At 34.1% G+C, this 22,395-nt stretch overlaps 1 protein-coding gene across 1 annotated transcript in view; it reads right to left on the reverse strand.

Annotated features, from left to right (window-relative positions):
• Nucleotides 1-931: 931 nt before the first annotated feature.
• LOC138133572 (leucine-rich repeat-containing protein 24-like) overlaps nt 932-22,395 on the reverse strand; it is a 38,561-nt gene continuing 17,097 nt past the window's right edge. Inside the window, exon 2 of the mRNA XM_069051515.1 lies at nt 932-8,673. Coding sequence (XP_068907616.1) covers nt 6,491-8,623 — 2,133 coding nt within the window. The 5' untranslated portion in view covers nt 8,624-8,673 and the 3' untranslated portion in view covers nt 932-6,490. The remainder of the gene's footprint in view (nt 8,674-22,395) is intronic.

The raw sequence follows: 22,395 nt of genomic DNA on the forward strand, positions 1-22,395 counted from the left end.
GCGAATACAAGCCGGCTTTATCTTCACAAGTCTAGTTCGTCGGATCGATACAACCCCGGAGGCGGTTACCAGAACGGGTTACATTCTTACAACAGTAATTACTGAAAACCACTCTGTCGCTGTGAGCTCGCCGCTGAAAACCCATACGAATTCACATCCAATAGCCTTAAAGACGCTTTATTCATCATCTTTTATTCAAGAGTTCAATTAAAAGACCCAGACGGATTTCTCGCACGGGTGTGACTTTATCCATAATTTAGACAATTTAGCGATATCGTTTGTTTCTTGTGTTGTTGATGAAAGCCGTAACCAGAGCAATTACAGCAATAATATCATAGAAACTTAAAGATTAATTGCTTTACTGCTGAAACTTGTTCGAAACTTGGCGACCCTTGCTATTTCGTGGTTTGTGGCGAAAACATTTCAGCCACTTTGTAACAATAACATTCACTCAGAATATAAATGAAGTTTTTCGCTGGTGCTCTCCAAGTTTTTGGTGTATTTTCGCGTACTAGATTATTTGACAAAGGGAATGTTAAATTCTGTTTAAAAGCCTCAAAATTCCCCGTCTATACTAATTTATTTTTAATGTAATGGCATTACGATAGGAAAACTTCCCTTGTTTTATTAACTAAATTCACCAACACGTCCACGCTTCCGGCGGCTGCTTTTTACGCAAAGGAAACGTCAAATTTTTATTACGCTCAACATCCGCTGCACCTTAATTGTTTGATTTGCAACACCTGAAGCGCGATTTAGGGTGTGCAAAATGGTGTGCAGCTGACTAAAGTGGCAATATTTCACCGAGATCACGCCCCCTTTTATAAAGTTGGACAATTGGAAACCCCAATTTATCAACTTATCAAACAGACACGGCTCGAATGAGCAACATTGTACCCATAAATAACGAAACCCAGATAACCACTTTAATATTGATACAACAAATTTATTTTAGGTTACGTACACTATGTACAAAAGTAATACAACACTTAAAATTACATTGGTTCTTAAATTAGTCACCTAATCTTCGGCAATTACGTAGTTTCATTCTATCATACTTTCCTACAAGAGTTGTGATTATGAGTACTAGGTTGATAGAAAACTCTACAAAACAAACAAAACTTTCAAATTTTGTACTATCCCCCTAGAGTGCCATCCGTTTCAAAACTTTCCAAGATTTACCACCTCTCGATTCATTTACAATTTCTACTCACCAACTACGAAAGAAAATAATCAATTAAACATAACGAATTACTTGCTCGAACGCGGTCTTTGCCTTGGTGACAAAGTGACCAGGAATCACCGACTACCAGACACAAGTTCGCTGAAACGCCATGAAGACAAATTAGCTGCGATCCATTTTCAAACATCCCGTTCAATTAATATTGCATTAGTTGCATATTAATGGATTCCGGAACTAATGACAGATACGAGTTTGATTAGACTATTATCAGGTGGCTATTAGGTTTCAATACAGTCAGAATAGTTTCCTGCAACTCTTCTCCTGCAAATTTGTTACGCTCCAGATTAATCGAAACTTAAATTACATTTTTAACTTCAAAGAGTTGTAAATTAAAACCAATTGTTCAAGACTGTTTAATTCCTTTGATGTTGTTGCACTTGCACGAAGCTTTCTTGACGATTTCACGAGCTGAAATTCGAGAGTTAAAATTCTTTATTGTTGCATTAGGAATAAAACCAGTGTTATTCGGTTACCTCTTCTATCTGTGATGGATTTACTGAAAACGACCTCATTTTCTCGGTGCAGACAGACGTCTAGGACTCGAATAAATCAGATAGATAAAACATAGCGAGTCGCTATCTTCCACACTTTTTTGCTTCAAGGTTGTCTGCAGAGGAAAATTTTACGTTTAGATAATGCGCGGTAAATCTCGTTTAAATCCAAACTTTAGCAATAATTTGTTGTTAATATGAGTTCGCTGGTGTTTGCGTTTTGTAGACATTTATAAGTTTATGCAGTGAAGCTAACTGCACCAGTATACGTCACTAAACTGGTTGGTATGTACGAGTTTGTCGTACAAACTGAAAATTTAGACAAGACGAGGTTCTAAATGTAGTAACAAATATATTCGACAATGGAAATTTTCTGAGAGAGAAGGTAACGGTTCTCCAGGTATTGTAGTGCAAATAGTGCCACTGATTTCGTCAAAAGACAACACAGAAATGTATACAGTAGAAACTTAATAATAACGCAACCTGGTCCCGCAAGATATGCCATTTCCAGAGTGAAAGATATAAATTTTTCATTTCGAGCAACTGCATACTTCTGGGAGTATTACACAGAAATCGATGAATAGTCAAGGTCGAACAGAACTTGGTTGGGAGAAATTAGCAAAGAAATTGGAGTATGAGGATGAGGTTATTCTTAAAACCTCATGTTTCTAATTCAAAATTTCTAAGTAGAGTTGGCAGCTTTGACGCAGGAAATAGTAACAAGTGCTGCAAATGAAATTAGTGTTAACTAAGTAGGTATTTCAGAATTAGTGTTAACGCATTGTGTAGCTTAGGTTATACGTCAACTCTTACATAAAAAATGTCTATGTAATTTTTGTTTAATTATTTCATTATATTTGTTCAAGACCAGATGGAGCTAATAAAGAAGATTAGAATTTTGTGTCAAAAAAGTCAAATTTCTATAGCGTGACTAATCGAGGTCTTTCGTTAGTTAGAAGGAACATTAAATAAACAGTTAATATCAAGTTCCATCTTGTCTAAAATGTAAACAGATTTCGGATAAAATTTTAGGTTTTAAATATGACCTTTTCTTGATTTGTTTGTAAACCCTCAACCAATCGTTAAAAAACGTTTTTGGGTTTAACAAGTAGCTTATATTGTGTGATCAAACCATTTGTAATTGAGTCGGTTTTGGATACATCGGTGATTGAGCAAGCTTCACTGGTAATTTTCAAATGAAATTTAAAAAAAAACACAAAGAAAAACGGTGGAGTTGATAATAATTTTCAAACATTTATTTTATTAAATCCAGTTATATTGTAATGGTCGGGATGGATTTGCAAAATCAAGAATTTTAATTTTTTCCATAATTTCAGTTTCGTATTTTATAACGTTTTTCGGATTATTTTGTTGTTAAAGTATGAACCCCCTTCATAATTAAACACAAATTTTGAAAAACAAAGCGTGTAAAAGAGAAAGTGAATGAAGATTTCAAATTCATTAGAAAGATTTTGAGAAATTCAAACAATTCTTAAATTTAGAAAATTAATAGACTTGCATGTGCATGGCAAAAGTCAAATTATTTAGCATTTGTTAATTTTATTTATTTAATCAGTCTATTGTTGCACAATTATTGCATAACATCAAAAATTTAGATTTACTTTGTAAACTAAAAACAAATTATGGAAATGCGGTTTGGTTTTCATAAAATTCAAATTTCAAAATTTCAGGTTTTTGTATAAAAGGCGTAAACACAGGCAACTCTAGAAATATTGAAAAAGTTAACATGATTTGTTAAAAAAAAAGAAATTTTGAATTTATCATATTTGATTTCAGATGAGGGATGCGAAAGTGAGGTCTGTGTTAATTTGATAATCATGATTTCACTTTGTTTGGAAATTCATTTTTAAAAACCTTACTTATCTAACTCTTTCCATAAATGTACTTGTTTTAAATTCACTAAAACAAAATATGTGATCTTTTTGTATTGAACAATAGGGGAAACATATCCTCGCCAAGGCGATCTTTCAAAGTTTCTGTCCTCTGACGGCGATTGTCGTACTCAATTTACTAGGTACTCCTACACAGAGCACATAAGCCATTGTCAAATTAATCTGATCGCAGCTGACACCTAAAATAGAGTTCCAAACTTCACTGGATTATTCCATGGGGATATACCACAGAAAGTAAAATTAACAGATAAGACAATTTAAATCTTTACGGGATCATACGCTCCGCATCTCAAAATTTACTTTAAAGTTGTTTCACGTTTATATAATTCATTATTTATCAACTCATTTATTTATTAATCAATTCTCAATTTATTAGCCAACTATAATTTCAGATGAAAATTAAAATCGGAAAATTATTTACTAACTTGCCTCATTTATTTATAAACTTGCCTCATTTATTTATAAGTTTTGTTTAGATCTAACACCACCAAAGCACGTTTTTCTTGTTAAATAAAATCTGAATGAAGTGTGTTCAATCATTTCATTTAAATAATTCTTGGAATGGTGCGGTTTCTCGTAGAACCTGAATTAAACCACGAAGAAAAAAGATGCCTCAACGTATTGCTCTTTCTTTTTTCACATATTTCGTTTCACTTTGTTTTTGCAAAATATCATCCAAGGAGAAAACGAGCGGACCCTAATCGGTAAAACGTTACAATATCTGTTGCATAAATAATGATACTTGAAAACACAACACGCAACAAACTAACGTTAGGAATTTGTTTGTTGATATTTTATGTAAACATGTGTGCAGCATGGTTCAGGCTACAAAGAAAAAGTTGACAAAAAATTTGAATTATACTTGTATGCACGGTGATTCACGAGTGATAATGAGCCCGACGGAATTGAAAATGCAACCCACAATATATTTGGAACGTAGAGCTAGATATGGACGCGATAAATATCCAGCTCTACCTTCCAGATGTATTGTGGGTTGCATTTTCAATTCCGTGGGGCTCATTATTACTGGTGAATCACCTTATATAATGCAGGGTTATTCACGTAAGACGACAAGCCTGACCAGATAAAAATGCAACCCAAAATACAATTTATAATTTTATAAAGCTATATCGATGCCTATTACATTATCATAAAACATAGATAGCTTTTAACGTCAGCCTAACGTCTGACAAAAAAATAGTTCTCTCAACAAAGTATTATTTAATAACAATAATAAGCAATTAAAATTTCAAAAGTAATTGGTAAGTAGAATCATGTCGATTCTGTCATCGTTCGAAAACATTTTCAAATACTAAATGTGAACGAAAAATGCATTGACAGATATACTATTCCGGACACGGAATCTTGGCCACGACTGACTTTTAACTGACAAATATCTGTGAACTGACCTTTATTGAATATAACCCAACTTTTGACTCGATAATGCCATTTCCCTACTTTTTTGATGTCACAAGAAAAACTTCAAAGTGATTTTTAATAATTGTCATTTATTAATGACACTAATGACTGGTTTACATAATTTTTTTTTAGAAATGTCTAAAAAATGTTGGCCAAGATTCCGTGTCCGGAATAGTACCTTTCAAACTTGGATTCCTGATTTCATTTTTGTATACCAAAACACAATGAATGCTTTGTAAAATGTATTTTGGGTTGCATTTTTACTTCGTCAGGCTCGTCATCTTACGTGAATAACCCTGTATATGTTCAAACCATTAAGAAAAAAAAAATTTAGCAACTAAAAATAACCACAATAAAACATATCTATTGGAAAAGAAATACGATTTCATCTCGAAGACTGACTCGATTACAAATTTTCTTGATCACACGTTACTTCACCAATTTGTTCCACTTTCTACACTCCAACAAATTTTGTCACGATGATGCAAAGAGTGTAGTAGAGATCACATTTTGGAATACACAACCACGTAAGCTGTTGCTACACAATATTTTGTATCATTTTCATAATTTTTTCAACAACTCTCTCAAATTAATCGATAAAGATTTTATACTGTCAGCTATACTACTGTTCTCGATTAATTGATAGCATCGAAAAAATGTTTTAGTGAACTGTGAATTATTATTAAGAGATATTGCGTCTCGCGGGACGAGTAAGAAAATAAGAAATTCCAGTCCCACCCGACTCAGTTCATATACAACTCGGCGAAAACGTAATATTCTTTAAAGAGGTAAGCAAAATTACATTTGTTGATGATTTATGATGATACCATGCTAAAATTATAATATCGCGTTTTGAACTTTAATAAGTTGTTGTTTCGTAGCAACCTTACAATGGAATTGATCTAATTTCGCCAAGCTTCAATTATTATAAACGCTTAAGTTCCCCCATATTATTAAATCTATAATGTAGGCTTCAGCCAAGTTCTATTAAAACAAACTCAGAGGCGCCAATTAAATTTACTGAGAAAACAAATGTTACCATAGTGAGTTTCTTGTCACGTTTTTTGTCGTAACAATTGGGCTATCTGTTACACCACACAATTCATAATCAGGACGTCGATCGTTAACTTGTAAGGCTCATTCAATCTTTCAGTAAACAAATAATCACCGGGTTATGAACATACATATTTTGAATATACGAGTATGTAAAATCCTCTAGTGAATATCCTCGTTAGTTAGCGTGCAAATGTAGCGATTAATTGTGCTAATGCTCTTTGAAAGTTTTGAAAGGATGGCGTCCTAACTACCCCACTTGATTAAAACAGAACTCGTGAGATTACTATAACCGGTTAAACATTAAAAAAATATCTCCGAATTGTTATCACAATATAGTGCATCTCCACTTAGTAAAGTTTCAAAAATGATTAGTTTTGACACGCGTTGGCGTTGTTTTCAGAATTCTCGCCTTCATACCCTTCATCTAGACTCTCCGTGAGTGTTTCTTGGACTTTAAGCGCACCGCTCGAGGGTTTGTTGCCGACTTTGGTGTTTGTTTCTTCAGTCTGTGTTTGAGCACCGACACTCTTAACGTTACTGTCAGTTTTAACGAAATTCGCGGGAACACACGACGGCCAGTTGACTGTGGATGTGGTGGAACAGCACGGTTCCGTAGTGTTCTCGCTCTTGGGCGATGGAACGTACGAAGGTGTCGTCCTAACTGGATACCCGTCGGCTGTGTAGCGCACGTCAGAACTGTAGTGTTCGTAGGACGCCGGATGCATGGTTCTGGAGAGGAACTCCGCTTCTCTGGAGTATCTGCCCAAAGGATTGGCGGCGCTTGATCGTTTATTGGCCCTATTGTACGGCAACGTCTTATAGCAATTTCCATTAAAGTGTTGTGATCGAGCGTCGCCGGGATTCAGCAATCCGACGGGATTAAGATGAACGTCTGGGGCGAACACGTATAGATCACGGTCGTTCTCTTTAAACTCCACGAGATGCTTCTTTAAGGGCGTGTGGTAGGGCTCGCACTCTCGGAATCTGCCGACGCTTTCGGTGCCGTTAATGAGGTCGGGGTTCTGCTCCAACTGATAGCGTCTGAGAGACGAAGGGCTCACTAGATTAGAGGTTGCGACCGGCGATACGGCCCTTAGGAGGTCCTCGCCGGGTTGGGTATTATAAAGCATCGCCTCCTCTTCGTGACTGGACAGTTTCATGGCGGCCGACTCCTTGTAATTTTCCGAGTAGTCGTCGACGCTGTCTTGGAGGAGATTGTCTTTGGTGGAGTTGCTGAGGGCGACTTTGGAGTTGTTGCGTTTCTTCTTGAGGCGCGAGTTTCTGTGACACCTTATAATGGATAATATGACCACGAGCAATAAAAGCAAAACTGATATGGCCGCGGCTGACATCGTAATTAATATGAACTCGAATGGGAGGTCGTTTGTTGGTGCAGGAGGGTCGTGTTTCACTATGATTCTAATGGTGAAATTCGCCTGCACCAGGCCTGCAGCGTTCTCGGCGTTACATATGAATGTTCCGTTGTCGTCTGTGTTCGAGTTGTAAATAAACAGCTCGCTTCGTTTCTGCACCGTTCCCTCCTCGATGAAGTAGAGGAGATGCACACCTGGCGCGATCATGGTGTCGTTTTGCAACAGCTGACCTTGGAACGTCCAGGATATCCGCGCTTCGGGCACGGCGCTCACTTGGCACAAAAGCGAAACGTTTTTGCCTTCGCCGATCTCTAAATAGAACATTGTGGGGGAAACTTCAGGTAAGCAGGCGAGTTCTCCCACAGGCACGGATTTAATTGTGCGACCCCGCAGCCTGCTTGGTCCATTACAGAGGGGCTCCACAGAATGTGGCATAGTGAAAGCTCGCAGCCAAGCGTGAAGTTCAAGTATGTGGCAGTCGCACTCCCACGGATTCTCCTGAAGTTGGAGTCCCTTTAAAGACTCCGGTAAGTAGCTGGTGCCTTGTAATGTAGTCATTTTGTTGCCGTTCAGGTGCAACCACTCGAGACTATATAAACCTTGGAAGGCTCCCTCCTCGACGTTTGATATTTCGCAATCGCTAAGCTCGATGGTGTTTAAGAAAGACAGATGGTTAAACGCAGACCTCCGTAACGTCTTTATAGGATTAGCATTAAGTGTGAGTCTCATTAGTGAAGGGCAGTCGAGGAACGTTTCAGTCGGAACAGACTCGAGCAAGTTGCCAGACAAATCCAATTCCACGAGGTTTGTTAGACCCCTAAACGTTCGGTCATCTATGCTTGTAATGCGACATCGACATAGATATATCCTTTGTAAATTAATTAAGTCCATTTTGAGGAACTTGTCTCTGTGCAGTGTTTGCAGATTGTTCCCGCAAAACTGTAGGACTTGTGTACTGGAATCCATACCTTCGGGAATGACAAGGAGATCCTTGTTGATGCACTCGACTGTCTGCTTACCGTTCTTCCACTTGCACGAACAGAAAACCGGACAACCACTACACAGCTTCATCACCAATATGAGAATCACAAGTGTGCTACTCCACAGCCAAGACATGCTGCATCTCATTCAGTCGGGGTCAACAAACCAGTTCAATTCCTATCGACCTCCAGTTCAACCTGCAAACAAAAACATTCATGTAGGAAAATTCAAGCTGAAATCTCATCTACCAGTAATTACTTTTTTATGTTAAAAATTTTTAATAAGCTCGTCCGCGAAACCGTGTACACGGCATATTACAAAATAAATCACACGAAAGACATTTCTCTGGATATTCGTGAAATAGAAGTAGCTCAAATTTCAGTCTCTAACCATTTTAGGAGGCACCCTGCGGGTTAGACAAGTTTCCAACTTGGTATAATATTTGCATGAATTATTACCACCATGGAAGATTATAAATTAGGCCACAAGTAGTGTTGCGTTTTGTATAAACTACTGGGTACTGTGTAATTTAAGAACAACGAGGATTTATACGCGACAAACGGAACGAGCCAATTGGTAAATACAAATCTACAAGGTGATTCACGAGTATAATGAGACTAACAAAATTTGTGATGCAACCAACAATACATGCCCTCCATAGTTTTTTAGTTTGTGTTTGTATTAATTATTTCATATAATGATTTTGATTAAATTTGACAAATGTAATGTCGGGAATGTTAACTATGTTGTATAAAATGAAAATATACATTTATTTTTTAAATTCACATAATTGGTGCAAATGTAATGTTGGCTGCATCACAAATTTCGTTAAGCTCATTGTTACTCGTGAATCACTCTGTACAATCAATATCAAAATATTAATAACCGACATCATGATAATAATCCACCAAAAATATATTTGAAATTTTATTTTCTTGTTATAACGACGATAAACTCCGACTCAAACAATAGTTGAGTAACTTGATAAACAGTAGTTTTGACAGGTTGCTTTAATTTAATTTTGCCGGATTATATGTTTAGTACGGCCAAGTATAAGTATTGATTTAAATAGGACAGGTAGCGAATGAGGATTAAATGGATTAGGGGGATAAGTTGCGGAGGGTTTTGGGTAAAACTGAAATCGCTCACACATTCCGTGAATTTCAAATATTGGTGATCACTGAGAATTCTGAATCTTCTGACTGCCTCCCTTAAATTAATTTGGTTTACACGATCTGGCGACTAAATAAAATAACATCTCGAGATGTATCTTCAACGAAAATTGAATAATCCGGCTCAGCAATGTGCTCAAGCATTAGATTAAAATTGATCTGCTTATTTTTCTACCCGTAAAGTCGTCAGTAAACTAAAAACATCAATTTTCAATTTTGTTCAAGCATTTTTTCGCTGTATCCCAGTTCTGAGTTTCGTTTCTGAGTTCGATGCCGGTAAGTCGTAAACCGCTTAACACACGCATATACAAATTTCTTTTGGCGAGAAAATACTTGCGCTCGGCTCACGTTAACAAATTGGCCATCCTCGTTCTGAAAGTTGTGTGCGTGAGTAAGAGTGAGAAAACATGATGTTTAATACTAGAAATATCTCTCAACTTATAATTAATTATTATTTATGAAATGTTTTGGACGCGCTGAAATCTGTTAGCTTCGGTCGTTTTATGGCTTAGCGGCATCGGGCTCAGAAACAGAGTATAAGTACATATACAGTGTGAACATAAAGTTTGGAGCAAAATTAATAATGGCATTATGTGATGTTTTCAGGAAAATAGCTCGGACAGGTCGATTTTATTTTGAAAAAAATTAAATTTTTGGAAGTAAAATTTGCCATTTTCTCAAAAAAATTGTTATGTAAGGTATCAATTTTTTTCATTCATCATTTAGGTAGTAGGAAGGTCTATCAAAAATAGAAGAAAAAATGGGGGTTGTCGTTTAAAAAAATTGATAAGTGACGTCATTGAGCAAAAACTGATGACGTCACTTAAACAAATTACACGTCACAGGATAGCATTTTTTTAAATAAAATCGACCTGTCGGAGCGATTTTCTTAAAAACATCGCATAACGTTATTATGAATTTTGTTCCAAACTTTATGTTCACACTGTATGTGAGTAAATCGATATGATGTAAATAAAAATAAACATGTTCAGAATCCTTCACCTGAGATGAAATAATTTGTTTGTGTGTATTTTTGCGGTGTTTGAGTAAATAACAAACTCATTGAGTCTGACAACAAAATTGTTGATTGAAACAACACTCACTCTTCAAAATGTTTTTTAAAATAACATCACACAGTGTATCTTTACCATTAGAAAGTCTTTGATAATTTCAAATACGAATAGACCTAAAATGATTACATCGTACTCTTTTTCGCTACGGTAGAAAAAATTACGTGTGATTCTAATTCTTTTTTTTTCAGAATTTAGAATTTTGCACACAGCAGTTGTAAAGTAAATAAATTTGATATTCGTTTCCATAATTATCAACAGTAGCTACATTGCAATCGGTTCTGTTTTGAATACCAGAAACTACAGAAAGGATGAATGATTTCGAACAAAAAAACTCATGTGCTAAATGTGAACGCATCGGCGCATAATGTTTGCCGTAATTAAAACTATACTTCGTTCATCTCACCCGCGACACTATCACGTGATTTTATTTGCATTTATTTGATTAACTTACAGTGAACTGAAAGGAATCTGATATGCAAATATGTGCCAGCTGGAGATTTTATAACATTTGAGTAAAACCAATTAACCTGAGTTTATTTTTAGTTATAATTAAAGTGGTCATTTTGTATGTAAATATTCTTTGTTGGCTTAATATTTTAATTTTGTCCATTTGTCACGTTCAAAAGAACAAAAAATTTACAATTATTTTTCCCTCTTGACATTAAAACAGTTATTTTTGGAATTTTCTTGCCCAGAAAAAAGAGTACAGTTGAAAAAATATGAAAGCAGCTTCCATTCATTGAAATTAATCTTGTCGAAACGTTAGGAACTGCAGAAGATAGGAAATTAGGAAACGGTTTCCTAAAAAGAAATTTTGGACGTAGAATATGTTTTCTAGAAAAATTTTAAAAAAGGAAACAAGAATTGTGCTTCGAGAAAAAGATGCAAGGAGATGATATAAAATACATAGTCCTTCCTCCTTTCGTCTGTGAGTAAATCAGAAATTAAATATTTCTGAATTTTAACAGGTGCTGTGCTATTGCACAAGCCCACAGCATAAAAGTTTGTCATGAGTCGTTTACAATTTTCTGCAAAAACTGGTTTCGTGTTCAAAAAGCTCACATAACAAGCTTGTAACAATGAGTAATATTCAAATGTTGGAAATTATTTTGAGCTAAACTTTAATTCGTTTGTTGGTTAATTATACATTTTTTTACTCAAAAATATTTCATCTGACTCCTGTTGCCACGTTTGACAAGTTAGATTCGTTTCACCGAATAGACCGTTCTGCTTTGAAATTAAGAGAAAATAATTTTGGAATTTCATTTAGCTTTAATTTTTCCAGTAAAATGTTTCAACTTGTGCGACGGAATGTAATTTTATTTTATTTTGTAATTTCCGAATAGTTTTTTTTTTTGTTTCACCACAGACAATCCAGGCTATTGGCCAGTGACAGAAATAGTTTCACAAAGTAATTGTAGCGTGATGTTAGTTACTGGTTGGGGATGTCAAAAGCGACTGTGTTTGAATGGGGGCGGTCACAGTTGGTGCAACAATTAGTGCAGTGACACTAAGTTGCATAAATAGACGATAAAAATAACGTAAATCCCCACTAAAACCGGAAAATAGGGGAAATCGATACGGATCTGTTGGTTTAAAAAATAAACTGTTTGTTTTACGTCAGTAGCGTAAAAAATGTTTGGAAGTATTTATTTTTTACGTTGCGTCGCTTTTTCGCGACATAAATTAGATGAAATTTATTAATGACGATGTCGTAATTGATTTGCCGATCAGTTCGTGTCCGCGGACAGATAAATATAAACAGGAAAAAAGATGAAAACATCCGAACCTTGGAACGTCATTCACCCTTAATACGCCAGCGAGCACGATATCAACAAGAAACTTTTTACAACCCCATTTTTTCATATTGCTGATCAATGATCACATATGTTATTCACAAAGCTACATAATCGCAGAAAGAAATGTGAAATTTCTTCTTGGTTTTCAATTTAAGCGTGGCAATAGAACACCGCCCAATTCCCTTTGCATGATTCTCCTGGGAAACGAACACGGATCACAACGAAATACGTTTTCCCATGGCAAACAAACAACTCTGACAAATTTGTCTATATGTGTACGTGTACGTTCACTCGTCCGGGTTTGTATAGTTTTTTGGAAATTTTAATTACATGCCGGCAAACACGGTTCATCCCATGTAAAAGTTTTCAGCGCAAGTGTCGCGTAAATTGAACTATATTACAGCTACATATGGCGTTTCTCTCAACTCCTGAATCGTACCGGAAACCACAAGATCCACACAATTGAGGGTATTGTTAAGCTCCTTACGTTGTAAGCTACATCTGCAGACTTGATCCAGCAAGCTTTTAGCTACAATTAATTCCCTTGTAAAACTTGATTATGGAAACGACATTTTGGATTTCATTGATAATTTCAGCCGCCAAAGTTTTAGAGTGGGCGACGTTTGACGAAGGCTGTGGAGAAAAAATCACAAAATGTAATTTACAAAATCAATACATTTCAAAGGGAACAATTAGACCCAATAATGTGTTGCTATGCGAATCACGTTTTAGACTCGGAAGAATTCTTTCACCGACACTCCGAACAGTTAGCCTTTTAACGATATATTTGCACGAATATCATCACTTGCTTTCTCGCTGCTTTTATACTGCAGCCCTGCACGTCTTCACTGCATTATTTTTGAATTTAGACAGCTTTTCACAAGTTTTATCCGCATTTTCCAAACACACACGCCACTTCAGTAATTACGAGTTTTAATTTTTAACGTGTCCTTTTAGACTGAGCATGTCAAAATCTCCAACAAAACTCTTTGGGTATTATGGGATTTGTGCTTTGTAGCTCTAGATTAAGCACATAATATTTTAGTATTCCCTTTTGTATCACTTCAACGGGTCACAATGTAAGCTTCTGCATAACCTTCATTACCATATGTAAAAGAAATCGAGTAGCTGCTGAAATTAATTCGTTACACAATCCAGAATTAATTATTGACAATAAAAAATATCGAATGACAATGATACATAATCTGACTTGGGCAAACATTTAAACATAATTAAAAAATATACATTTTTAATTTCAACACTGTTCAGAGAGAAAATGTGTTAGCTTTCATTAGCGTAAACGTTGTGATATTTGTCGTTGCATTTAATTAATTACGGAAGTGTACTAAAATCAGATGACTTTTTTCAATTAGCCGTGATCCCATATATGTTATTAATAAATTCCCGTGCTTGTAATAAGCAGTATCGATATCTGTTAATAGCTTGACTAAACAGAAATGTTTGGGAAACTATTTTGAATTCATTTATTTGATTGGTTAGGTAGGTAAAAGCGTATTAAACTCAATATGAAATCTAACATGTTGTAGTACTATTGTCTATGATCAAATAATTGGTAACCTAAAACCAATGGAAATTTCACTTCATGAATAACAGTGTTACAATTTGCTTTGTTCAGATATTTAAATACTAATGTCGTATAGCGCCACTTTATCCCTATGCATGTCGAGTAATGATTCTTACCAAAAGTTTGCAATCGCTTTATTTGCATTTTTTATATTGCTCATTATCGCATCTTTAATGTAAAAAATAAAAAGGAAACGAATCTGGTCCACTAGTGCACCTCTCAGTACGCAGCTCTGTCACCTCCCTACGTAGAATGTAAAAGATTAATATTTATACTTAAAATAGTAAAAAAATGCATCCTGAATTTCGCCTGTTTTATTTCTTCTTCCTTCATGTTGTTCCTCTAGTTAACAAAATATGTGATGCAACCAACAATACATGTACCTCATAGTTTTTTAGTTTGTATTTTTTTACTGATTATTCTACATAATGATTTTGACTAAATTTGACAAATGTAATGTCGGACATGTTCACTTCGTTTTATAAAAATTAAAATATGTTTTTTTAAATCCACATAATCGATGCAAACATAATGTTGGCTGCATCACAAATTTCTTTAGCCTCATTATTACTCATTAATCAAATTATTATTACTGAAAGTCTAAACATTTTAAGGAAACAATTATTTTTACAGTCGTCATAAAAGAAAATTACTTAAATAAATGGCACTAATACTAGCAGAGAAATAAATACATATACGTTTTGAATCGCAGTTTCGATCATAATTGTGATCAAGATGTTTTTTTTTCTATTTTAATTCAACTTAAATAGGACCTGTTAAAACTTGCGCATAACATTAAAAATCATTCAAGTTTTTGTAAGTGTACGATATCGGTTCCATTTTAACCGCATTTGCTCTTGTCCACGAGAAACGTTCTGAACTAGATATCAATATTCCCTGGTGTCTGAAATATTACACAACTTCATAACCACAGTTACATATGTTGCAAAATAAAATAAAACATAAAACAGCAATTAGACCCATGTTTTATTAAGTATTTAATTTTTTTTTTAATCTCACTGTGTTTTCAGAAGTACAATAAAAGTTTCATTGTTTCCGATACTATTTTTTACATTTTATTCAAATAATTTAAATATAAAATTGAAAAGATAAATATTATAACTAAAATATAATTATGATACATAATATCTTTAGCAAACTATTTGTCATGACTGCCGGTAACTGAATAAATTACAACCCGTTTTGTGTATTTTATAAAACAGTCTCTAAAATATGTCGTTTCCGTAAATGTAAATTTAACTGAAAATAAAAAGTTGCTTATTTTAATTGTGTTATGTGAGTGAATCTAGAAAATAAAAGTTCCACTCGTTTAACCACGATAAAAGAAATACACGAATCAAACTATTGAAAGACTCTTACAATTGTTCGTATAGCTTTGGTAAAAGTTCTAATGGTATTAAACTGATCGCAAATAAAGGAACATCTTCCACACAAGCTGTCTTGTTAGTTGTTATTCGAAAAGTCTGTCCTGATATGATTCTTTTGAATTTTCTTGTTTGAAGTATCTGCAAACAAACCAGAGTTTGGCGATTTGTTCATTTTTAATAATTCATGAAGTAAAGACCTCTTGCGGGCTTGCATCATTTTATAAATAACACAAACAGAAAGTCCACATTTTAAAAATTATATCTTAAGGTTTTGTTGTTGTAGAATAAACGATAATGATAAGAAAGAGAAAAATACTATCCCACCTCCACCCGGCGGCACGGCAATTTTGCCGGAGTACATACACTATTACGGATAATACTATCAAGTAATAGTGCAGTGCTTATCAACATAATTACCGGCGTCTCGCCTCCACATTTTGACTTTTTTGTGTTTTATGTTCTGTGTCAATGTTAAGGAATTTCCTCACGATGTGACATGAGTATAATAATATACTTTTTTGAATTTCAACCACCAAACACCAATGTGTTCTCTAAGTCCAAAATTTTTAAATTTTTAAAAAGAGATTGCGGTACTATTCCTGTTGCTGAAATTATAAATGGTAAAATCGAAATTTTTTCTAAACACCAAAGATTTCTCATAGCAACGGAGAGTTCTAAATATTTATTAATTTTTGTATTATATGTCTGAAATAATATTATTGTATCATGCGTTCAAATAAAAACCTGGGCTGAGTAGGCGTTGAAAAAGTAAACCAATTGGAACAGTATAAAGTTTGAATTTCCCGCCGTGACACGAATTACACTTTTTTATGTTTAATCGGCACATGATTGTCTTCAGCAAAGCGTGCGAGAATAGGAATCATTAGTCAATTTACACTTTAATAAGGCAAAACAATTGACGGTTTCCAACGCCCAGGATTTCATTTGAACGGCCGATACAATACAGTGTTGTTAAAAAATTACCTCAAGTAGAAAATAAAAGTGCAAACTGGTTCAATATCAGTTTTATGTTTGGGTGTACTTTTATAATAAAAAAAGTCATTTCGCGCAAAACTATTTCGGATTTTATTTATGAGTGGTTTGTACAACCGAAAAGCACTTCGCTCCTGCTGAAATTGAATAACATGGCAAGCAAAATGTTATGCCGGGAAATTTATGGCTAACCCTCAGTCATTGGCGGCGTTTTAAATTCCGATACAAATTAAATTGGAACAAATAAAATCCTGAATGCGCTATCACCGCATTCGATTGACACCTGTAAAAGTATATTATTTTTTAGTTAATTTCCGAAATTATGTGCACTAGCTTATAGTGCGACGGTTAGACTTGGAGCTTTTTCAGAGCGCAGGATCGATGAGTGGATGCTCTTAAATTTTGTGAGGAGTCTGTTTGGAAGTATAGCGAGTGTATGTAAATGTGTTTTATCTACGCCCATGTAAAATCCGGTTCGTCCAAGGGGTCGCCCGTTTAAATCAGGATTGTAATAACCTTGTCAGAGACACGTGTTTCAAAACAAGAGCTTAATTTGCTAGATGACACAATCTGAGCTAGTGTGTGTTTGTGCGAGTACTTTTTGGTCGGTCGGGAATCGCAATTTTTTGGAACTTTCTTATTAATTTTAATCATAAGGTTAAGTGTGACATAATAATAAAACTTTAAACAAAGTCCCGTCGGATGGAAGTTTAGCTCAAGGGGAAAAGTTTACCAGTTGAGTGGATTACTTTCGGCCTGGGGTGGGTAAAAGAAAATAAATTAATTTGGCAATTGGCAAAACGTTACGGAATTGACTCAATTAGCATATAATTCTCAAAAACAAATTTGCCAACAACGCACGCACCAGCGACGAAAACAAGTATCTGACAGTTAAGATTCTTTAGAATTTGTAAAGAACTTTACTTTTCCCTTGAACAAAGCCAAGTGTATTTAATCACTGAACCAGCTTTAAGTACCAGAAACTTTCTTTGTGCCGTTGCGTACTAGGAAGTTTCGGATTCCTAACAAAACCGATTTTCAAAGAGTTGTGTGTTAGGAATTCGCAATGTTATTCGAGTTTCTAATTATTCGCAACAATCCCCAACACACGTATTACACAATTTACAAACGAATATGTTACGAGTGATGAATTAGTAGAACTCATATTAATTATCAAATACAATGTGTCGATTTTGTCTGCAACCTGTATTTTGTTCAAGCACCGAAACATTTACAATGAATTAATTATCGCTAGAATCCCACCATTTTCAACAAGTTCCTCAATTAGGATTGTGGCTCGTTCTTAAACAGTTTAGAACTTTCTTAATCTACTTCAGCTTTGCACTGTTTCTCAAGTTTTTAGCAATTACAATTGAGTTACGACGCATTAGATATGTTGGAATGAACCAAATTAATTTAGCAATGGCTCACATTTGTACCAAACATTGGACGGATTTTAACTGGAAACGACAGACAGCGACACAACAAAATAAAACGTAATCACCTTCTGATGTAATAAACTTCCTTATTTCTCACCATGTACGAACAATAACTTAATCGGTGCTGACAAAATGAAACTATAACACAATGATGATTTCAAGATTAAGAATGCAACTGCGATAAGAAATATTGTGAAGTTTTAATGCAGAAATTAAGTAAGATAAGTCCAGTCGTGTCTGTGTCACCATCAAAGAGGTATTGTTTACGTAAGGGAAGTAAACTGTCAGGATAACTTGTAGAGAAGGGTTCAAGATGTCTACAACGAAATCCGTGCCACTTCAAAGGTATTTTGGGGGTTTGGCTATCTTCAGCCTATGTAAACCGGGAGCTTTTATTTGTTCAGTCAGATGACAATCTAAATGTTGACTATAATTTTCAATTAAAACCGGATTAATTAAACTAGACTAGTTTTGTAGTTGTCTGTAATATTATTACATTGTACGACTAAATTTGATTAATTAATAATCGTTTTGAAAAATACTTCTATTTTACGTTTAGGTTTATAACAAATAGTTGGATAAAATATCTTCGCTTCCTAAAACTATAATAAAGATAAACATCGACGTTAAAAAGTTTCAAAGTTCTGGAGAAACTAACAGTTTCTCCGCTGGTATAATCCTGCAAGAAGCAAAAAAGAAAATGGACAATTTATTTTTTTGAATAAAGAGATAACCTATCCATACTCTTTGTTGTACTTTGCAGCTTTGAACTTTCCTTATCTCAATCTCACAAAGTCAATATCTTCAAAAGTTCACAAAATAAACAAATAAAACAGTACAAAGCACACTCGTATCGAAAAGTTTAGCATGTGTATGTTTACCGGTATGTCTCTTCTCATATTAAAGCTATTTTTATTGAAACTGATGTATTTCAATTCAATAACAGACTTGTTTAACGTTAACAAATAAATTACAGTTTCACGTTTTCACTAATTGTTAGTCGATATAAATCTCTCAGCTTTTTCCTTTTTCACATTAGTATTGTACATTCAGCTGTATGAATATTTTATTTTATTTACCATTTCCTCTATACACGATGCATATAAAATGCTAATCGATTAAAAATTATTCAGGACAGTCGTTACTAATGACGTGTATGGAGATTGAACATTAACAAACCGGAATTATTGTTAGTGCAATAATATAGCAAGTACAAAATCATCAAAAAGAAAACAAATCAGAGCAGGCGTTGCAAATCAGTCATGTCGTAGCGGAATCTTATGCAAATAAGCGTTCAATACATGGGCGTAGACAATTTGTGGTCTCAAACGCTACTTTATAATAAATCATACCTCATGAATTATAGACATTGGGATTATTAATTGTGCATTTTATTATTATTATCTGATAATGGAGAAAATTTATAAAATAAACAAGAGCAATATTTTACATTCATAAGAATGGGTAATTTACCAGCTTTATTGCCAAACGCGGCGCCACTGGTAGGCAAATTTTTCGATGAAATGTCAAACAAACGTCAGTTTTAAAGCAACGGTGTTGATGTTAACCTTGAAATAAGTTTTCGATTTCGGCAAAGTTTACAGACATTTCTTGTAATTGCAAGCAACAATTTATCCAAAATATGTGAGAAAATGAGTTTTACCATTGAAGGTAAAGCATAATAATTAATTAATTAGTAATAGATTTTTCCAGACGTAGGCAACCAATAAAACGACTTTGTATAGCAAGTATACTCACGTGTGCGGTTAAGCTAAGACAGACGCTTCGATAAAACAAAAGATGATGTAGTACCTACGCTTGATTTGTTTTCTTGTTGTCGCATTTAAAATACCATGTACAAAAAGCAATGATATTTCTGATACATCCGATTGAATAACAGAAATAACAGATGGGAGTAGATTCAATCAGCGAACATTTTGTAAAAAAATTTGGGAGAGCGTGATGTGAAGTTATTAACAAAGTGATAAATCTGACAACAACAAAATAAATCTGTAAAATACATCAATTCAAACCGGTTCAAATCTCGATTGTGTCTCTTCACAGAATCAAAAATGTAACTGTAATGGAACAAAGAATAAAAAAATAATGTACAGTTTTTTTAAAACGATTTGTATCCAGATTTTTAGTCTCCATTGATTATTTTAAACTGTAAATACAAAATAAAAATGCAGTTTTGTAATTTCAGATTAAAATTATTTGCAATTCATAATTCTTGCCAACCACATTTAAAAATATGTATGTGTACGTATCCTGTACATCACCATTTTCATTAAAATTTAAATTCGGGATTTAAATTTCACGCCAAACGCGGTTTTGCCAGAAATAAAATTTATTAAATGGGCTTTTAATATTTCACCGAAGTTGTTGCGACTTTTGACATAAAGTAAAATTTATTGTTTTTTGATCTGCATCGCAAGTGTCGTCAGCTTTTATTGATCTGGCAGGTCTGTGGTGTGGGCGAAGTGAACTAGACAGTGTTAGTTAAAAGATAGTCACGGTGCTGTGGGTCATGACTGGATCCGGTGTGGAATCAATAGAGATGACTCCCGCAAGATAAAAAAATTGTTTCTGTGGACATCCCAAAAAGAAATTGTTGTGTAGTGTTGATTAGGGAAAAACTTGTCGAACATCCTTAGGGTGTGTCTGTTTCTGTTAATTTCGGTACAAAATGCACTCATGTTCTCAGGGCCATAACCGTTGCTATAACACTAACTGCTAACCGTCCAAATTGGAAATACAGTAAACTCACAACGTTTCCGCTTTAAGCAGCACATAATTCCAACGAAAACATAAAAAGGGAAAAACGGAACATTAATTAAAATAAAACGTCCATTTAGACGATATTTTATTTTATTTATTAATAATTTTTAAAGGATTTATCAAACATTTAAAAAATGCTTAGCAAGGTTGGAGAATTTAATAATCAATGAAGTCGGTAGAGTAAAATTTAGCCACCGTTGTTAGAAGATTTACGAAACCACATTAACAAGGAATGCAGACTGTCGACGAGGGATATATTATCCATGTTCGAAATTCGGAAGGAATTGGAAAATAGGTTGTATTATTGAATGAACTTTAGGCAAGCACCCTTCAGACAACTGCTAGAATAAATACACGGTCATTAGGGGCATGTTCGAAAAATAAATTTCTTTTGTTGGTCTTCCTTTAAGTTTCCTTTTTTAAGGATTTTTTATTGGAAAGGTAGAAGAAGCTTCAACGTGAAAGAAAGCATAATGGTATTTTGATTATGCTCAATTACGTGTACAAAGGAGTCACAAATAAAAAAAAAAGGTATTTAAGGATAGTTCTTAAAGCAATACCGTCATTAATGAATTGCTGGGAAACGAAGTCTAAACTGTTTCAGCAGCACTCCAAAACTTACTGAATTGTTAACAACAAAGGATCAGCGCTAAGACTATAAAGTTTGGAAGTCTTCTAAATACATTAAAATACAACTTTAGGTACTATAGAAACGGATAAACATATCATTATTTTTATTATTACTTCTTTCCATTTGAATTTTCCTTAAAAATGTGTAGAGTTATGTGAGCCGATGTAATTTTTGTTTATTGGAATAAACAACAAAGGAATCAAAACATTTTACAAATATTGTACACAATAAACCTCATTCGATTGTTTTCAAAACAAAAACAAATAAAAGAAATTTTTAGAATAAGCTTTATTGTTCTTTTTTTTTAATTAAAATAAAAAATAATTTAATTGAAATTCGTGTATAATTTCAACAAAGCACAATTTTCTTCGAAATAATGATAATTTTTGTTAAGAATTTAATAATTCTTAAATAAATGCACAGCGAGCATCGCATATGAGGAAAAAGGGATATTTTCTTAAGGAAGGATTGATCAATATTATTTTAAAAATATATTTTGTCATGACTTTCATATTTTTTATACAGGCTAATTCATGAGTAATAATGACCCTAACGAAATTTTTGATGCAGCCAACATTACATTTGCACTGATTATGTGGATTTAAACAATATATATTTTAATTTTATTCCACATATTACACATGCCCGACATTACGTTTGTCAAATCAAAATCATTATATGGAATAATTAATTAAAACACAAAAAAAAAATTGGGGGACATGTATTGTTGGTTGCATCACTAATTTTGTTGGGTTCATTATTACTCATGAATCATCTTGTATTTTCCCGAAATAACGCAATCGCTTTTTTTTAAATTACAACCTTGGATTGTGCTAAATATTTGGATGGACTATTGAATTTGGATTTATGCCCCTGTATGACCTGCATTTGCTGCACATTTGTAAATTTGTTTACGAAAAGGATAAGATCTTGAAATGTTTCTGTTTATTTCACTGCTGGGTTTTTAAAAGAGTTTTCTTATATAAATAATTGTTATCCAAAAGTATGCAATTGTTTTAACATTTCTCAAAATATAATCAACTCGTATTTGTATCCCT

Source organism: Tenebrio molitor, chromosome 6, assembly GCF_963966145.1.
Source record: "Tenebrio molitor chromosome 6, icTenMoli1.1, whole genome shotgun sequence".
Taxonomy (NCBI): Eukaryota; Metazoa; Arthropoda; class Insecta; order Coleoptera; family Tenebrionidae; genus Tenebrio; species Tenebrio molitor.